We start from the raw sequence: 20,583 nt of genomic DNA, 5'->3' as shown, positions 1-20,583 counted from the left end.
CAGCCTGGGCACCCCCTCACAGTGTGGCTCTGACCCCTTCTCAACAGCCTGGTCATCCCCTGCAGGCTTCACATGCTCCAGCCACCACAGAGAGCTTCTCACAGATCATGACCTTGCCCTTTGTGTCATGCCTCCATGTTGTCCCCTCTGCTTCAAATGATCTCTCCTCTCTTCTTTGCCTGGTTAATTCCACCAGTCTTTCAAGATCTGCTTCAAACATCCCCCCTCTAGAGTGCCTTCCCTCCCACTGCCCCCTGCCCCAGCAGAAGCAGTCCCTCCCACCACCAGACCTTCACAACTGCTCCCACTCTGCATTGTCTGGTAAGACTCTAAGATATCATCCCTTGTTCATAAACCATGTTAAAACCAAAACAACAAGTCCCCAAAACTCATCACTTCCGAATTATTTTACTTTATCTTACTATTATCTAATCCCTTGAGATTATTTATGCCCATTTGATCCAAATGGAGGAAAGGCTACATAATGTTGTGCTACTGAGCCGTTCAGTGACATCACGTTGGTAGCCTGAAATTAGCCGTAGTGGGAGTGTTTCAACGTTTATCAGCAAACCAGTGGGAAAATGCTCCATCAACAGTGCTGAAGCAAAAGCCTGAGAGAAACTGGGAGCTGGCCTGGGGGACTGTTCATCTCATCTGGCCTTCACTACTTCATTCCTTATATATGATTTCGATTTCCTTTTATCTCCAGTATCCCCTTCTTCTAAACACGTAAGGTTGAGAATTTCTATTATAATTCAAGAGAATGCAACAGAGCACCTAGATGTAGAATAAAAACCTAGGTCATCTGTACTTTCTGAATAAATGAATAACATCTTTTTTTGCTAAAATAAAGACAAAATACAGTGGATCTTAGAGATGATTTTAGGAAATACCACAGGGAATCAGAGACGTTCAACAGCATTTCGTGTCTTTAGGGGACTCTCAGCTACAAAGAAAGCCTATTTAGGATTTTAGAAAGATCAACTGTTTACCAGGAAATAAATGGGAAAATAGCTCTCATCCACTCAGGTGGAAGTCTCAGCTCAACTCAATTAACTCCCTTCCTTTAGGCTGTGGAAAGGGCCGGTCCTTATAGGAGCAAGCCTCAGCACCTCACCTTCTTCAGCAGATACCCGGTGCACCTGTTGTTTGTTTCCCGGCCAGAGGAAAATGGAGGTATCTGGGTCCACAAACAGCCTGTAGTACCCAGCAACCAGGCAGGCCAGGTCTTTTGCACTGTTAGATTCCAGTAGCAACGTCAGAACCTTTGAAGATAAAGAGAGCTCTTATATGAAGGGCTAAGAGACCGTCCGAAGACTGACAACAAGGCCACGTGGGGTCAATGAGAGATTCCAAGTAAGTCCAGCCATGGCCCACAGGCAGGCCGCCTGGTGTCTCCTATTCTCACCTGCAACACTGGAAATAAGCATACATGTACGCATACACACAACCACACATGCACGTACTCACACACTCACAGACACACAGTGAGTTCTTCCCCTTGAATCTCTACCATGTCTCCTGCCTCTTCACCCCCTAGTCCAGCCTCCCCATCCCAACCACCCCACCCCACCCCACCCTGTTCATTCATGCAGTGGGGCCCCTTTGAGACCTGATCTGGAAAAAGAAAAGGAAAGCAAATGGAGAAGGAAGAAGAGGGTGATAAAAAAAATAATGCAATAACAAATAATGCACCCTTGAGCACGTCAGAATTAAAGCAAAGGAAGGGCAATGTAGGACCTGGCAGAGAGGCTAGGGAAGTACTTTGCATCATTTGCCCATTTTTACTGCTGCCACTCGAAACTCTTGAGCAGCCATTCTGGTCCCATACATGTGATAAAATCATCTGGTGTGCCCTCTTAGTTTCTAAACCCATCAGAAAAGTATATATTCCAAGCTCAGTTTACACCAAAACAAAACAAAACAAAACACACACACACACACAAAGAAAAAAAAATCCAAACCCTTTTAGGACCTTCCCAAGAAAATGCACCCTGTTCATTATTCTCCTTTTGATGATACAGGATGGATGATTCATCCTCTTCAGCAAATGCTGGATATTAGATTTTGTTAATATCCATATTTGCATAAACTACCCTAGGATAATTGAGCCCCAAATTCCAGAAGTTGGATTCAAAATCTCTTCCCCATGCATTACCTTGACATCCTGAAGATACACTTTGACCATGCTCACTTTCTCGGACTCTTCTGTCAGCTCTACACGGCTGATGTTTGCAAACTCTGCCAACGTGGACATGATGTTGAGTTTGCTACTGATAATTTGGCTAATCCCATATTTGGCTCCAACTAGAAGGGCAATATACGACTCTCTATCCTGTAACTGCATCCAGTGGAAGAGGAATTAGTTTTCATTCACAAGTGAGTGAAAATACATTGCACATGCAAGACATGATACCTCTCTCTACAAAACTCCATGATTTTTATTTCAGATCCTCCCTCGCCAACTCTTCCCTAGACTGCCAAACTAGGCAATGGCCCAACCAGGGCCCCATCTACAGCTAAATTAAGTATAAGTGTATCTCTTACAAGACGCTTCACAAGAGAGAGCCAAACCACGGGACTGTTACCTGTTTCGTAAACATAACCTGTGCTTTCACACCTATGGCCCATATTCATGCTGCGCCCTATTGAAATCCTGACCCCTCTTTACAAGCTTCTGTCAAGGGTGCCTGGGTGGCTCAGTCGGTTAACCCTCTGCCTTAGGCTCAGGTCATGATCCCGGGGTCCCTGGATCAAGTCCCAAATTGGGCTCCCTGCTTGGTGGGGAGTCTGCTTCTCCCTCTCCCTGGCTCCTGCTCTCTCTCTCTCAATTAAATAAATAAGAAATCCTGGGGCGCTTGGGTGGCTCAGTTGTTAAGCGTCTGCCTTTGGCTCAGGTCATGATCCCAAGGTCCTGGGATCAAGCCCCGCATCGGACTCCTTGCTCGGCGGGAAGTCTGCTTCTCCCTCTCCCACTCCCCCCTGCTTGTGTTCCCTCTCTGACTGTCTCTCTCTCTCTGTCAAATAAATAAATGAAATCTTAAAAATAAATAAATAAATAAGAAATCTTAAAAAAAAAAGCTTCCATCAAAATCTACTACCTATGGAAAACATCTGCTCCATCTGTCTCCTCAAGCCAGAGTAGCCCCTTTCCTCTGCGTTGTTCCCACACCACAGCCTCAGTCCTGCTCTGGTAGCACTGAGCTGCCACTTCTCACTGTAATTATTTGTATCTGAGTGTCATGTTCACGTTAAGGTCCCTGAAAACAGAGTCGGTATTTATCTATGTTGGTAGCCCCTCGTGCCTAGCAAGCACCCTGAGCCAGTTCAATGTGGCTGGCATCTCCCGCTACCAGTTCTCACCTTACACAGGAAAAGTCAAGGGGGGCTGGGGACAGGAACTTGACGGCTGGGAGAGGACAGGAGTAGCCCGTGGTAAAAGTGCAAGTTTTTCTTGTACCTTCAAGCCTTCCCTTCTGTGATCTAGTCTCTTTTCCACCTTTTCGTCACCTACTTGTACAAAGACTCAACTGTTTTTCCCTTCCCCTGACTATCTGATGCTCTTCCTTTCTCTCCAAACATTGATTCTCTTTGTCCATCTACAGTGGTAGGTCAGCAATCTGATTAAACTGACCCATCACTGTAAACGACTCAGAAGCACACCAAATATACACTGAGAGGAACTTTGTTGAAATATTTAAAAGCCCTCTAATGGGCAGATTGTCTGGTTTTGTGCTGGAGGGTTCTGGGGCTGTCTGAACAGTGCCGTGGGGGAGAGTCCCTGTAAGCCACAGCCCGCCTGCTGAAAAGCATAGAGCTCGAGGCCTAGGCTCCAGAAAGCAAGCTGGGGGAGGAAGGAGTACCAGAGCAGACAGCTCTTTGGCTTCTCTTTTCCCTTTTTCAGATCCACCCTCAATTCTTTCCTTCTGAATAGTCAGGACCCCAGCCTGGCAGTCAATCTAACATCCTCATCTTTCTTTCACAATTTCCCATTCTTCCTCTTCACCTTCATATACCCAAAGCACCAGCGTAAACTGCCTACATTTCCCTTCCCTCAGAATGCCTTTCCTCCAGACTGAAATCTGGCCAAATCCAACCTTCCTGCTTTTCCCTAATCCTTTCTCCCCGCCATACTCAACCTGAAGCCGGCAAGGCTGCCCTCTGTCTTCAAACTCCACAGCAAGAGTCCAGTGCCTTTCCCATGGCCTCACTTGGTCTGTTGGGTACTTTGTTTCATTTTTTGAGGGTAGAAATCATGTCTTACTGAGTTCTGTCTCTACCCAGCATCTGTCACAGGGCTGGCACCAAGTATGATAAACACTCCCTGATGGTGTAATATTTCACATCCCAGACAAATTCTGGTACATGACAGGGGGCTCATGAATTTTAGGCTAAAAGATACACCAATCTTCAGAGGACCTCTACAGTCTCTCATTAAGAGTAGGGGTCCACATTTCTAGAATACATACCATTAGAGTAGCATTAAAGATTTTTCCACCATATGTCTTGAGTTCCCCAAGGATCTGTAGATAATTTAAACGTAGCTGGGCAGCAGAAATAAGTTGCTTAAATAGGGGGAAAAAAAAAGACTTAAGTTAGAGTTATTCGCTTGCCTAAAATCTACGCAATACTGAAAATGCTTTCTCTGAGGTTTCACAACAGACAGCTGGGGGTAGGGGGTAGGGTTGGTGTTGGCAGAGGCCACGACATTACCTTTTGTCGGGGTTCCAGCAAATTCTGGTTCCTCTTCATGTGGAAGCTAATGGCTTTCTTGATGTCTTTGCCTTTCATGTTTCGGAGTAAAGTTGGAGATATAAAGTTCTCTATTCCCCAGTCCTTCCTGCCATGAGATATTGGAGACACCATTTTTACAGTATACTTGGCTCTAATTAAGAGCATAATTACTTTTGATTCAGGAACCGATGTTCCCAGAATACTGCAATCATGAGCTTCTTTCTCAACAGAAGATATATACACAGATATATATACATGTGTGTGTAAATATACATAAAATTTATAAATGTCATATATTTATATTTATATATATTTAATACACATACACTCTCTCCATAAAAACCACAGCCATTCAGGAATTAAACCCCACCTGTCTTTATGGGAGCTGATTACTTTTGGTGTGGTATGATATTCTTTTTTTTTTTTTTTTAAGATTTTATTTATTTATTTGAGAGAGAGCGTGCGTGCAAACGAGTGAGCACAATGGGGGGAGGGTCAGAGGAGAAGGGAGAAGCAGACTCCTTGCTGAGCAGGGAGCCCGACTCGGGGCTCGATCCCAGGACCCTGAGATCATGACCTGAGCCGAAGGCAGATGCTTAACTGACTGAGCCGCCCAGGTGCCCCAGTGTGGTGTGATATTCTATTAATCAGAACAGATCTCAATCTTTTTTTCCTACAACATGTGTGAGAAATAATGATCACATATGTATAACATACTTTCGCGGGGCAACACAGAGCACCCGTGAATCCCTGAGGTCATGTTTCAGAATGGTACCAGCCTAACAGCCTCAAAATTCCCCAACAAACTGGTTAAAAATATAGATTCTCAGGTCCCACTCCCTAGAGATTTGATCCAGTATTTTAGGAACAGGGCCAAGGATCTGTTGTATTTTTTAAATAGGAGTCCCCGACTGATTTTGATGTCCAGACAGGACAGAGTTGAAATTTGGTGAGTGGGTTAACAAACCTGGTTGATGCTGCCCAGAGCAAAGTGAAAATTTAGGCTAAGAATCAGGCGGTATTGGAATCCCAGGACTTGAAACTGTCCTAATGAAGAATATAATGCAACACAAGTGTCTCACACAAAATTAATTTCCAAGGCATGTCTGCCCTCAGAAGAGCTTTACACTGATATTGTCAACTGATTTCCCAAGACATTCTCTCAGGAACTGGGAATTTACAAAGGGATCCTGTGTCATTCCATCTGCCGTTGGCTTCTGCCCCAGAGGGAGCAGCCCAATCCTGACATCTGGGGGAGCTGGGTTGGGTCAGAGACAGTGGAGAGGGAGATGCATGGAAAGGCAACAGACAGACGGGTAGGTAGGTGAGTATCAGCTTTCTGTGGAATCTGGCCATGCTGGCCAGGGGCCAGCCAGGTTATAAATGCAACACAGCTGCTGTTGACGGGACCTAGAAGTCCCCTGCCACTCACTCTATGTACTTCAAAGAGATCTTCTGTGGCTGAGCGCATGCGTAGATCCGCTCCTGGATGTGCAGGGCTGCGAGTCGGAGCGCAGAGCTACATTTCATTTCTACAGCAAAGCGCTCCTGGAGCACATCGCTGCAGCTCTAGAAGAGATTACATCATAGGAATTGGGAGACAAGAATAGATGGATTGTGTTCCTAGTTCTTTCCAGCAAAAGGCTTTGAGACCTGGCTGTGTGACCTTGGTTAACTTACTAAGACTCAGAACATTGATGTCTTCCCATTGCTAAAGGAGGATAGCCAAGTCTACCCTCCACAGTCTCTGTGAGGTTTAAATTAGGTAACACATGAAAGCGGGTACCAGGACACAGCATTATACAACGATAAAGTAGTGTTGTTATTTGCTGCCACCGTATCTGTAAGATTTGGACAAGTTAATCCACCTAGTGTGAGTTACCTCATCTGTAAAATGGTCACGCCTCCCAAATGATTCTTTTTCATCAGTATAAAAACGACATGATAAATCTCACCCGAGCAGGCAGAGTAGGGGGAACACCAGGCTAGGGGTCAAGGAACCAATTTTTGGCTCCGCTACCAAATGCATGACCCAGGCAGATCATGTGACCTTCCCAAGACTCAGTTTCATCATTTCTAAAACAAGGCTTTGAAGCACTAACACCCCTTGTAGCCATAAAAACCATAACTTAAATACTAGTAAAAAATGCATCATCCACAATGAGGACTAAGCCTAAATTTCATTAATACATAGCAAAACTCCTAACATAGCAACTCAGTGACAGAAAGGGAAATTGTGAGGGATGATCAGGCCTCTTCTCCTTCAGATAAAGATAATCCCTACCAGGGAGTTGCTTAATTGCCTTAAGCTCGTGTTCAAAATAACCCAATGTGCCATCTTTGAGAACAACCACAGTTATTTTAGGAAGGGCAGGTCCAGTCACCTGCAGATAGAGGTATTCAAAGGCCACAGGGTCTTCTTTCAAGAGGTCCAGGGGGTCCTTGGGAACAAAACACACCCTGAAGAGGCAGCGGTAGTCCTGTGACTCCTCTCTTTCTACCACCTGCAATGGGAAAGGGAGACACGGTTAATCTGCTAACCACCTTTGTTCTCACAGCTATTCCACAAAGCAACTTAAAAAAAAAAATAATAATGAAAGTCCCCAGAGATTTCAATTTTAATGCTTCCCAAGACAGCTGCAGACCTTTGCTTTGCCGATGACTTTCCCATGGGTATAAAATGTAAAAGGCTCAAAAGAGTCAAGTTTCCCACTGACTCCATCAAACTGCTCCCATCTCCAAAAAAAAATCTGCTTACAGTTTCTTAGCTGTCTTTCCAGAGACAGTCTATGTGTATATATGCTTCTACCTATGTGTATCATTTTCTTTTCCACAAATAATAGTCTAGTATACATTGTTATTACATTAGGCACCTCACTTTTTTTTTTCCTACTTCAACTATCTTGGGGATTTCATCTGATTTTCTTTTTTAATGCTAATGGAATAGAAGTGTTAAAAAGCTGGTACAACAAATCACCGAATGGCTGAAAGACTGAGTGCTACAGAGAGACTGTGCTCTGTGCATCCAGCAGGGTCCAGCTCAGGGGGTAAGTCTCATAAAAAGAGCTTAGACCCAGCAACAAATTCTTCCCTGACTTTACAAAGATCATCAGAGCTGGAAGCAAAAGATGGGGCTCTATTGGTTTCGTTACCTTCAGTAAGTCACCTTCTCCTTCTAAGTCACTGTCTCTACATCTGCAAAATGGGACCCCACATACCTATATGAAAATCAGTCCTGATTCTCACCCTGTCATCTCCAGGCTGAGTGAGGGCACGAGAAAGTGCGTCCACACTGCAGATGTGCTGAGCCCTATCCCCGAATGTTCTGGCTGAGGTGCGAGGCTTGCCCAGCCCGGGTCTCCTCACGAGGAACAGGCGTACCTGCTGGATGAGCTCCTCCTCGTGCAGCAGGTGCAGCCGGGAGATGTTGTACTGCTCCTCCAGGGCCAGTGCAAAGTACTCCATGCTGCGGATGGACAGCTTCTCCTTCACAGTGAGGATGATGTCCTGCCAGGCACAGAGAGGCATAAGGGTCACCGAGGGGCAGGCTGACCCTCAAGCTCAGGCACAGAGCCAGGAGGACCTCCTTGGCCTCCTCTCTGCTCCTCAGTGCCACTGGGGAGAAAAAAAGCCTGTGCGGACAGGTCCACTGCCAACTTAGGCAGCCAGGTTGCATGTGGACTTCTCATCGCCCCTCGTGGCCCTCCGCCCACTGCTCCCCTCTCCTCGGGGCTCCAGCACCAACCATACAGCCATCCCGTCTTGCATTGTTGGAAGGCTGAAGCCATGCGCTGGAGGCTTATGCCTCTCTTCAGGGTCTCTGGATTCATCCTCTTGCTGGGGGGTCTGCATCTTCAACTGCTAACCAGACAGAATCCCACCACCTACCCACTCTGCAACTGGGAAATCAATCTAACATTCCTCAACCTCAGTTTCTTCCTGCAAAATGGAGGATAACAATGCCTATGTCTCAGGGTGGCTGATAGCGTGGAATGATCATTACTGCTGTGTCATTAGAGTTGCCGTGCCACATTCCCCTCCTTCACTATAGCAGCCTTTTGTCATCACAAGGCCTTCGCTGCCACAGGGCATTCGCACATACTGTTCTCCCTGCCTGGCACACTTTTCCAATTACAAGGCTGTTTCCCTCTTTTTGGTGAGGCCTTCTCTGGTCACTCTATCTAAATGTGATTGCCCCCACCATTCTGTGTCTCCGAGTCCCGTTCGTTTCCCTCATCGATATTTAATACTATGTGCTTCAGTAACAGCTATATTCTTTAGTAAGAGACAGTACAGCCAAGTTAAGTGAATGGGTTCTAGACCCAGACCACCTCCACTAGCTGTGTGTCCCTGGTTAAATTCCTTACTCTCTCAATGCCTCAGTGTTTCCATTTGTAAAATGGTAATAATAACACTTATCTCATGGGGCTGTTTTGTGTGTGAACTTCCCCAGTTAAGGCACTTAGAACAGTATCTAGCAGATGGCAAGTGTTCAGTACATGCTAGCTGCTAATAGTTGTTTTCTTGCTTACTGTCTTTCTTTTTTATTTTTTTTAAAGATTTTATTTATTTGTTTGAGGGAGAGAGAGCACAGTGGGGGTGGGGGCAGAGGCAGAGGGAGAAGCAGACTCCCTACTGGATAGGAAGCCCAATGCAGGGCTCGAGCCCAGGACCCTAGGATCATGACCTGAGCTGAAGGCAGATGCTTAACCGACTGAGCCACCCAGGCGCACTTGCTTACTGTCTCTCACCCACTAGACGGTAAACTCCTGAGAATATGAACCTTGGGGCGCCTGGGTGGCTCAGTCGTTGAGCGTCTGCCTTCGGTTCAGGTCACAATCCCAGGATCCTGAGATTGAGCCCTGCATAGGGCTCCCTGCTCGGCGGGAAGCCTGCTTCTCCCTCCCCCACTCCCCCTGCTTGTGTTCCTTCTCTTGCTGTGTCTCTCTCTGTCAAATAAATAAATAAAATCTTAAAAAAAAAAAATGTGAACCTTGCCTGTCTTGTGCGCCATTAGATCTCCAGAACCTGGCATTCAATGGCGTTCAGTAAACTTTCACTCAATGAATAAATAATCATCACAGACTCATCAGAGTTGTCCTGCCAAAAGCTCAGGTTTAGTAAATGCCAAACTTTCAGGTGCTACCTGTTCCTCATGATCCTCAGTCTGAATCCTCTTTCCACTTGCTCTATTTTGCTCCATAACTCACCAGTAACTATGTCCTGAAGAATCTATCTGCTTCCGTAACTCAACATTATCTCACGCCTGCTTTGCACGGCCTTGATGGAGAGCCCATCTCCTGACTCTGTCCCCTTCTCCATCCTCCCATGTCTACCACAGTTTGAGCTCACCCATTTCTCCACTTTGTAGGGTGGTATCCTAATGACCACCCTACTACCCATCTGACCTCCACCTTTCATCTAAAGCAAGGGTTGGAACACCCATAGGTCAGATCCAGCCCACTGCTTGCTTCTGTAATTAAAGTCATATGGGAACACAGCCATGTCCATTTGCTATAATGGCAGAGTTGAGTAACTGTGACAGCGACCCCACGGCCTGGAAACCTGAAATATTTACTATCTGCCCTTTACAGAAAAAGTGTGCGGACCCCTTTCTACAGAAAGTTGCTAGGCCAAGACTGACTGTGTACTGATTGTGTTCCCTTGCTCAAGAATAGGGGACCCCCATGGCCTGCTAGCCCAAATACAAACTCCTCAGCTTAATACTCAAAGCTCTCCAGTATCAGGTGCCAATCCACTTCTCCCACTTGATCTGCTTACATCACCCAGTTACCAACAGAGTACCCAGCACCCAGTTACCCCATCCCCCCACCCCCTCCCCTCCTTAATGTCCATTACCCAGTTACCCCATCCCCCCACCCCCTCCTCTCCAGCAACCCTCAGTCTGTCTCCTATGATTAAGAGTCTCTTATGGTTTGTCTCCCTCTCTGATTTTGTCTTGTTTTATTTTTTCCTCTCTTCCCCTATGATCCTGTTTTGTTTCTTAAATTCCACATATCATTGAGATCATATGATAATTGTCTTTTGCTGATTGACTTATTTCACTTAACATAATAACCTCCAGTTCCATCCACATTGATGTAAATGGTAAGTATTCATCCTTTCTGATGGCTAATATTCCAGTGTGTGTGTGTGTGTGTGTGTGTGTGTGTGTGTGTACACCACATCTTCTTTATCCATTCATCTGTCGAGGGACATCTGGGCTCTTTTCATAGTCTGGCTATTGTGGACATTGCTTCCAGGTGCCCCTTTGGATCACTACATTTGTATCTTTGGGGTAAATCCCTAGTAGTGCAATTGGTGGGTTGTAGGGTAGCTCTATTTTCAACTTTTTGAGGAGCCTCCATCCTGTTTTCCAGAGTGGACAAGCCCTCTTCTGTCAAACGTTCCGATCTTTGGATCTCTGTTGGTGCCATTCCCCATGCCCCAGGTGCTGTCTTCACACCCCACGCAGGGGCCTATTCCTGTCAACAGTCCGTCCATCTTTCCAAGTCAGCCTCCCTGGGGGCTTTTCCTTTTTCTCCAGCTGGCAGGTCTCTGTGCCCTGAGGCCTCAGCACACCATTTTCATATCCCATGTTCATGATCCTGAGCATGCTGCACCTTTCTCAGCACACAGTGAGTTATCCCCAGGTCCCCCGCCTCCTCCCAGCCCCAGCCCGAGTCTGGGCTCCCTTTGGGTGTGACCCTGGGTAATTTATTGCTGTGTCCCTGACAACTTTGTGGGCACACAATTGTTCACCGGGTCGAATGACATATTTTTCTTGACTTAGAGAAAGGGGGTTTTCTACTGCAAGAACTTTGCTTCCCTTGGTAAGGGAGGCAGGGAAGAGAAGTCAATCTGAACAGACAGGGATTTTTCCTTTTTTGACGGGATTTGTTTCTATCCTCCCCCACCCCTCTCTGTCATAAAGAACTAAAAGATTTACTTTTTAAAAATTTGGTTACTACAGATAAGTAAAATTAACCAGTATTATACCAGCTAAAACCTTGCTCATTTCCCCAACTCTGTCTATCATCTGGGGTCTAATTTCCCTGTGGTGTGTGCTTTTACTGTAAATCCTCTCAGTCTTCTCGGCCACCAAAGTGGGATTTGCTTTAAATAAATCATGCCTTCCATTCCAATGCACTTGGATCAAAGATGGCAGAGGTAGAAACCTTGTCTAATTCATCTGCAAAACTTTTGGTGCATAATGGTAGTGTGGCAAGCTCCAGGGCAGGGTTCAGAAACAGGCCAAGTTTGAAGCCAGTTACCAGCTAGCTGACCTTGACAATTCGGAGGTCTCTTGGGCCTGGATTCTCATCTACAAAATGGGGATAACACTCGTCACTTCACAAGGTTACCGGGGGCATTAGATGAGATAGTACACAAGGAAGTGCCCGAGAGCAGGCCTGTAGTAAACACTTAACAAATCCATTCCTCCCTCCTCTTCCTTCTCTGAGCAGGGCTTCCCGGGTTCAGAGAGGCTTTCTCCGGCTTCTCCTAAGTCATGCTGAGGCAAGAATGGGATAGGGCATTGGGAGCAGCTCTAGGAATTGCCAAAAGAAAGCGACAAAGAGGAACACTGGCTGTGTGCCTGTATGTGTGCATGCGGGGTACGTGTGTGTGAGTGAGAGTGCGTGTCTGTGTGGGTCTCGGCTACTGTCCATCACCTACAGCTGCACTGGCCCATCTGAACCCCCTTTATTTGCTTCTTCACCGGAGCCTCGCTCTAACACCATCTACTCCTGGTCAGAAGCTGCCGTGCCGCTCCCCAGTCCCTGTGAATAAAACCCAAACTCTGTGTCCCGTCTTCAGCGGCCCCCGCAGCCAGCCTGTGCCATGTCCTCTCCTCCCACCAGCAAATGGCCTGTGCCCTCATCCCGCTGCACGGATCACTACTTCCTGGCTCTCTGCATTAGTCCATGTGACTTCCTCAGACTGCTGTGCACCCTCCAACCCCTGCCAACAGCCCTGCCCCCCCTTCCCTTGTTGAATTCTTGGTTGCCCTTCAAAGCTCAGCTCAGGTCCAGCTTTTTTTTGCAGAGCCTCCTCTGACGTACTGCCAGGAAGGAGCAGATGGTGCTCTTTCCCCTGCATGCAGAGCGCTTCCTTGTCCCTCTCTTTGCAGCCCTTATTTCATCCTGCCCTGGACTCTCAGAAGCTCCTCGAATGTCCAACCTCCCTCAACTAGACTGCCAGCTTCTGGAAGACAAAACCAGTCTTTACCTAGTCTGTACCCCCACCCCTGGAGCATCTCCCTCAAATGGAGGAACCCGTTGGATGTAAGTTGAACTGTCTTCAACCCAGAACAGAATATGCAGATGCTTGGGCCCGCTCTGACATGTTGCTTGAGTTTTTAGCTGCACTAGTCATTTGGGTAGCCGGTGGAGTCCCATACAAGAGGCAGGGAGCCCAGTGGTTAAGGGTGAATGGAGGCTTACAAGCTGTCACAGGCCTTGGGTACTTCATCCCTCTGAGCCCTGATTTCCTCCCCTGGAAGATGGTGATAAAAACACATCTTGCTGGGTGGTTATACAGCTAATGAGATAACACAGTGCTTGGCTTATTGCAGGTACCCAGACCATCACGGTTGTAGGAGCACCAAGGCAGCTGCAGGGCAAGATGCCTGGGGGTCCTGGGAGCTGGCAAATTCTCACTGGGAAAGAGACTCAAGTTTACTCTTAATACCTTCACAGTTGTGTTTGCCTCAAACTTGAAAGCTTTGGTCTGTCCATTCTCCAAGTATAGCTTGAGCACGTTGGGCATGCAGAGTAGAGAATTACCCTGGAAAACACAAGAGTAGAGTTGAAACTGGCCTTTCCTTTCCCTGGGTGTGACAAGTCCTCAGCTCCCCTGGCCCCATCCAGTGTGGAGAACAGGATCCTCCCTAACCTCCTCACCATGTCGTGGGCTGATTCTTGGCATCGGGAGATTTCTCCAATGGACCGGGTCGATGCCACACAGAGATAGGCATGCTATGTTCCAGAATATCCACTACAGGTGTCAGACCTCAGATGGTGGAGAAGAGTGAGCCCTGTCACAAGCATCCCAATGGTACTGCATGAGCCCGTGTGAGGTCTCACAACCATCAGCTGCCACTTCAATACATTTGCTTGTTACCCTCATGGGATACAATTTAATAAATCAGATGACAAGCATGCACACTCACCCCAGAGGGCCTTTCCTGGTGCGGCTGGGGGGTGCTGATTGGGGTGGGAAGCTCCCTCAAAGCCCGCCCCCCCCCCATTTTCCTGCTGCATTCCTTGTAGTGAAGCATCACCAAAGGGCAGAGGGCTACTCCCACCTTCACGCATCCCAATCATCGCCGTAGGCTTGTGGAATCGCCTAAGGGGTTCTGCCACTCTTGGAGGGTTTTTTGGGAAGCAGGCACAGGACTGATCTGTGTTTTGTAACCCCTGCCAGCCAGAATTCCTGGGATGGGGCAAGAGAACGCTTCCCTTTGGGATTAGAGAATCCCCCCAGGGCTGGCTCTCATAAAAGTGACCTCTGAGTGCTTAGCTGCAAATCAAGAAAGCCCTGGGGGTTGGGGTCTTCCAGAATCCATGAGCAAGCAGTTCTAGAGTCCCCAAGATTTGAGCTAAAACTGACCCCATTTTTAATCTTTGCAAAGAGTTTGGATATAAAGCCCACCTGGGTAGAGAAGCCTATCATCTTTTCGCAAAAAAACGGACAGTCCACCTCAGATGAGAATTTTGCATCTTCTAACTATAAGGGCACTCATATCTTTTCGGTAAGACTCACACTCATCACTCTCTATAACTGAAAAAAAACACAGTTTTATGGAGGAAAGAGGGGTACGTTCGGATCACAGTGTCACTTCACAATCAGGGATGAGGGACTGCAAACTGCTTGCTCTGTTCTCGTCTCACTTCTCCGGTTTCGGGTGTTTAGAATGACCTTCATCTTTGGATTTCCCAAGGGCAAAATTTCTTCCTTGGGACTTTATTACTTGGGACTTCCAAAAAATACATCCACAACAGCATCACATAACTATCACCATTTACTTCTCTCTAAGGCTTCTCCCAATTTTTATCTATACCTGTAAATCGCTTTTAGAGAGTGGCAACAGAGCATGCGTGATTTCTATCTTCATTTTTTACTCAACATGTATTTCATACACTTTTTCCTGGGGGTTTAATGTTTGTAATTTTATTTTTTTTAATATTTTATTTATTTATTTGAGAGAGAATGAAAGTGAGCGAGATCACAGAGGGAGAGGGAGAAACAGACTCACCACTGAGTGGAGAGCCCAATGCGGGGCTCGATCCCAGGACCCTGGGATCATGACCTGAGCTGAAGGCTTAACCGACTGAGTCACCCAGGTGCCCCAATGTTTGTAATTTTAATGGACTTAAAATCTTCTACTGGTTTGAAATATCAGAATGGATTTAACCATTCTCGGCCCTACACATTTAGCATTCTTTTCATTTTTTTTTTCTAATTTAAAGATCCGTACCATAGATATCTTTGAACACATGGATTTTTGCGTTTAAATTATTTTATAGACTAAATTAATAGGAATGTGATCCTTTTTTTTTTTTAAAGATTTTATTTATTTATTTGCTAGAGAGAGAGAGCATAGGTGAGAGAGAGTGAGCGAGAGTACAAGCAGGGGGAGCTGCAGGCAGAGGGAGAAGCAGGCTCCCTGCCGAGCAAGGGACCCGATGCGAGACTCGATCCCAGGACCCTGGGATCATGACCTGAGCTGAAGGCAGACACTTAACCTACTGAGCCACCCAGGCGTCCCAGGAATGTGATCCTTGGGTCACTTTTTTATGGCATTCATTATGTTTTGTCTTCCCCACCCCCCACATAAAAACAGATGAAACCAATTTACAAAGCCCCCGGTTAGAGCATGACTGTGGCTACTTGGTCAGCAACAGGCCTTACATTTTTTTCTTTATTTGTGCTCATTTACTCAGTGTAAAGTGGCACTTCTTCATATTTCCCTTTGCATTTCTTTAACTGTTAGCAAAGTTAAGCATTTTGCAAATGTTAGCTTACTATTTTATTTATTTATTTTTTTAAAGATTTTATTTATTTGACAGAGAGAGACACAGCGAGAGAGGGAACACAAGCAGGGGGAGTGGGACAGGGAGAAGCAGGCTTCCCACTGAGCAGGGATCCTGATGCGGGGCTCGATCCCAGGACCCTGGGATCATGACCTGAGCTGAAGGCAGACGCTTAACGACTAAGCCACCCAGGTGCCCCTAGCTTACTATTTTAAATTCTTCTGGGACCTTATCGTGCTTTCAGGGGAAAGGTTAACAACCAATTTCATCATCTTTTACTTACTTTTTAAAGATTTATTTATTTATTTTAGAGAGAGAGAGAGGGAGTGCGTGTGGGCAGGGGGCAGAGGGAGACAGAGAATCTCCAGCAGACTCCCTGCTGAGCGTGGACAAAACCTAAGCAGGGCCGATCCCACAACCCTGAGATCATGACCTGAGCTGAGCCCAAGAGTTGGACGCTTAACCAGCTGAGCCACCCAGGTGCCCCAATTTTATCATTTTTTAAACATTTGAAAGGATGAATAGGTAGGTCACAGTGATGAACTCTCACTGGGTTTGCTGTCTCTGCCTTATGTGGCTGATACAGAGACTTGGTGCTCTGATCTACAAGTCTCCCCAGAAATACCTTTTTAGAACCTTTCTCTAACCTCCTACCCCCTACCAAAACTCTGAACCATTTTTTGTAGCCAGTTCAGGTCAAAACCTGTCCTCACCTGGTCTTCTCACAATATCAGTGAGTGGGGATGGTAGCCATTTTAACACAGGATCCAAGTGATCAGGTTCACATCTGTAGAACTCTTATTCTCTACCTGTCCTGTGAGCTGGTTCTAGCCTCTACCTCTCATCCCTGTGTATTACTCTTAGAAATGACACTGAATCTAAATTTAATTTGCTAAAGAGGTTCAATCCATTTCCACAAACATGGACAGACAGACACACAAACATGGCTGGGTGACAGGGTCTCAGGCATTAGGCCTCCCACTGGTCCCTGCATGAACAAATCCACCTTCTACTCTCAGGTCTAATGAAGGTGTGGTCTGTTAAGTAGCAGGCGAGGTAGAAAATAAGGACTCTGCAGATGTGAACAAGATCGCCTGAACCCTTTGTTAAAATGGCCACGACGCCGCATCTGCTGGTATCTACACAGACAAGGACAAGCTCTGACTTTTAGTCTGGCCTTTAGTTTCAAAGTCTAATATTGATTGAGGAGTTCAGAATGGCAATAGTTTCAGACCATTGGGAAGAAAATGTGTAAACTATGAGTAAATGAGTCTTTAATCCAACAGTCCACATTAAAAACACCAAACTCCAGCCAATACTTTCCCTTTACAAATTTGTCCTCTGAGCTCCCAATCCTGGATGCCTCCATATCAAAAAGAACTGGACAGGATGTTACAGTGGAAAACAAAAGAACTGAAGTCACACAGACCTGGGCTCGTATATTTTCTTACTATATGATCTCAGAGGTTAATTCTCTTAAACTCTCTAAACCTCTGCTTCCTCATGTGTTAAAATATCTCCCTTGCAGTGTATCACGATGACTAAGGATTATGTACCCAAAAAGTTTAGGTTCACATAGTAGAAGTTCAACACATAATGGGTTCTTGTGGGGAAAAGGCCAATCTCCACCACTATCATCACTATTATCGATACAGAGGGAACACGAGGTTCAAAGGTTCAAAATGAGAAATTAGCATTTAGAACCTGTTGACATTTCATGGGCAAGAGAATGGAGGCATGGACTAACAGCCAGCCACGCCCCGTGCTTCTCTCCCTGGCTCTCCCTGTCCACGGTCAGCCGGCACCTCACCGAGGGTGCTCGGACCCTCTAACAAACCTACTGCCCTCCCTCAGCATCCGCTCCGTGCTGCAAGAATCCAGAGTCTCAAAGAGGTAAGTGCCAGGAGGCGGCTCGCCGGCTTCATGGAGAGTGATTTCAAGCCCCTGACTAGTGACACACCTGGCTGTGTCCACTGACAAGCACTTCCTCAGCGAAGTGCACCTTCACGGGGTTGGTCTTTAGCCTGGCTCTCTTCTCCTCAGTCAGGAAGGATGACTTGGGAACTCCCTGCAAAACAGTAACATGACACATTTTAGAACTGGACTTTTGTAAAAGCCATTACACATCTTCTCATCTCTTAAAAACAAAAGCGCAAACCCTGACAGTTGTTGAGACCTCAGTTAAAACCTACAGAGAAGGACAGCATCCCACTAAAGAGCTCTTTTCATAATATCTAGGGATCCCAACCCAGACAATGTTCTTATGTGTCTGAGAACAAAGATTCAATATGATAGCAAAATGGTTGTGTATAACAAAGACAAGAACTGGCTTATGAACAAGAAGACCAAAGTTCTGCTACTCAACAGTTGTGAGAACTACCTCAAACACAAATTCTTATGGAAGAAAACCAGTTTTGTGTGTGTGTATGTATGTATGTAATACAAAACAAAATAATCCTGTGTGACTTTGGCCAAGTTATCACTCCTCTTTGGCCTTTAGTTTTCCTATGTACCATGTGAGAGTTGGATCCGAATAACTCCAGGGCTCCCTGAAGCTCTGACCCCTTTGATTTATCCTTGGCCCCTTTTTGCTCTTCTCATCTTTTGGGTCGTACCCTCTTTCCTCAGAGGTAGAAAGAGTCATCACAGGTTGGCATGAGTATGTGATGAAGCCCCTTGCCTAGACCCTAGGAGGTTAAATTGTGACACAATGAACAGCAGCTTGCATGATCTAGACCAACAGATGTGATCTTCCTGGATGGAATCCTGATATGTTATTCTCAGCCTGGCATGCTACATTTCTTGGTCTGGATAGTCCTTTAGGCCAGGCTCTAGAAAGGTACATGTGTTAAGAGTCTCGAGATGGAGCTCTGGACCACATTTTATGTAGTTGACGGAAGACAGATATAACAACAATCAGAGAAGCTACAGGAAAGAATGCTCATAGCCTCACATATCAACAGACCAATGCCATTAAGCACCTGAAGTGAAGAAGTGACCCTGAAATTTTAATGCAAGATAAATTTGATCTTACAGGTAACTAGAGCCTTGATGTAACAAGGTTCATTACTATGATTCAGTATCTCAAATACCTAGTTTGCTTCTTAAAAATTTAATAAAAGGAGAAGGGGAAATAACAATGTTCCCAGGGAAGAGGTATACCTGTGTGGTAATCTCTCAACTCCAGAAATTACTTAACCTCAATTTGCTTTCTTCTTCAAGCAGAATGATTTTTCAGTCAGAAGAAATAGAATAAGGGGGAAAAGAAAGTTACAACCCAAAACTGATGATAAAACTATCAGCCTGCTCTGAATGAGTTCAAGACACCTATACCAGTAAATCTAGGGGCTGGTAGACTATCATACGTAACAGTTGGCATCATCCACAGAAGAGAAAATGGAAGACATATTAGGAGACTAAAGATGGTTAAGTTTCAAGTTTCCCAGAAAATGAACATGGAAGATTAAGGAAAACACATATTGGTAAGCTTGTCATTATTTCTTGGCAAAATTCAAGATAAGAGGTGGTCAGAGAGTTGTTAGTCATTGATCACTAATAACCAATATGGAGTACCAAGAACAAGTCAGAGCCAACCAAGTTCATTTTTCTTTTGAAGATGGGATTCCAGATTGGTAAGGCAGGGTCCTGTGGATATAGTAGTATTCCTTCATTCTTGTAAAGTGTTTGATAAGGTCTCCTATAATCCCCCTGTGGAGAAGGCCAGATGCAGAGCCATTAGGAGGATTCAAAACTAGTTGACCTATGCTCACAATTGTCCTGATTTCTAACTAAGCAACTCAGGCTCCCTTTGGCTCAGTCTCCAACAATGATGGTTAGCAATGCCTTGGATGAAGTCAGAGAAAGTGTACTTACCAAACCTGTGAATGACACAGAGCTACAAGGTATCATCAGATCTCAGGCAGCAGAAATTTGGGAGGAAAGGTAAAGGAACTGGATATCTAAAAGAGGTGTGTGGAAAACTTCAGGGGCGGGGGCCGCTATGGGCCAGAGGCCAAAAAATCACTAACAACAAGCATAAGAGGGTATAAGAGAGCAGGGCTGTCAAAAGCTGAAGGGAACAGAGTAAAGCGAGGGGTCTAAGGGACAGGTACAACCGTCACTACCCTAAAGACTCAAAGGAATGAGAAACCAGGGGCAGAACAGGGAGAGATGCAGAGAGAAAAAGAATCTGTGGTGGGGGGTAGGGGGGGACAACCGCTATTCTCCCTCGCTTTGGGGACAGCAATCTTGCAAGAGTGAGGCCCAGAGCTGGATCAGACTAAAGAAAAGCCACTGGCTGGGTAATGGAGGAAGTGGGGGAGGCGTGGGAAGAGGTAGATTCCTGACAGGAAGAGAGAATGAGTACAGCCGATGACTGTACAAATATGCCCTTCAGTTCTGTACTTCCCTGACTGTCGGATCTCAGCATGCCAGAACACTGGGCCAAAGCAACATGATTTGACAGGGATTACTGTGAAGTGTGGCACTGAGGATCAAAAAAAAATCAATTGCACAGCATGGGATGGGGTCTTGGAAGCGATTCATTTGGAACCCAGCCTCGGTTTTTGGTCAACCACAAATTTCACCCAAGCCAACAGCGTGACCAGGCCTCCTAAAATCTTAACCCTCATCTTGGGCCTCACTAGCATTTTCAGTGTGCGTCAGAAGTGTGCTCTCTGTGCCCTGGGCACTCTCACCAGTGGACCCTAGGTGGAACTGTATTCCTTTCTGGGTGCCACCATTTGGGAAGGTCACCGTGAAACTGTCCAGAGAGCTATCAGAGAAGTGAAGACTCAAGAGAAGCATCTTATGA

The 20,583-nt window shown here is 46.0% G+C and overlaps 1 protein-coding gene across 1 annotated transcript in view; it reads right to left on the bottom strand.

The window, feature by feature from the left end:
* FRMPD1 (FERM and PDZ domain containing 1) overlaps positions 1–20,583 on the bottom strand; it is a 50,605-nt gene that overhangs the window by 7,179 nt on the left and 22,843 nt on the right. The window contains exons 5-13 of the mRNA XM_032418958.1: positions 17,731–17,838; positions 13,426–13,521; positions 8,116–8,241; positions 7,119–7,238; positions 6,167–6,303; positions 4,714–4,840; positions 4,470–4,565; positions 2,159–2,341; positions 1,118–1,265 (exon numbers count right to left, since the gene is read on the bottom strand). Coding sequence (XP_032274849.1) covers positions 1,118–1,265; positions 2,159–2,341; positions 4,470–4,565; positions 4,714–4,840; positions 6,167–6,303; positions 7,119–7,238; positions 8,116–8,241; positions 13,426–13,521; positions 17,731–17,838 — 1,141 coding nt within the window. The remainder of the gene's footprint in view (positions 1–1,117; positions 1,266–2,158; positions 2,342–4,469; positions 4,566–4,713; positions 4,841–6,166; positions 6,304–7,118; positions 7,239–8,115; positions 8,242–13,425; positions 13,522–17,730; positions 17,839–20,583) is intronic.

The sequence above is a fragment of the Phoca vitulina genome, unplaced genomic scaffold (assembly GCF_004348235.1).
Source record: "Phoca vitulina isolate PV1807 unplaced genomic scaffold, GSC_HSeal_1.0 scaffold21, whole genome shotgun sequence".
In the NCBI taxonomy this organism is placed as follows: Eukaryota; Metazoa; Chordata; class Mammalia; order Carnivora; family Phocidae; genus Phoca; species Phoca vitulina.
The sequence above is the reverse complement of the archived record's forward strand: the minus strand, read 5'-3'. Positions and strand labels throughout refer to the sequence as shown.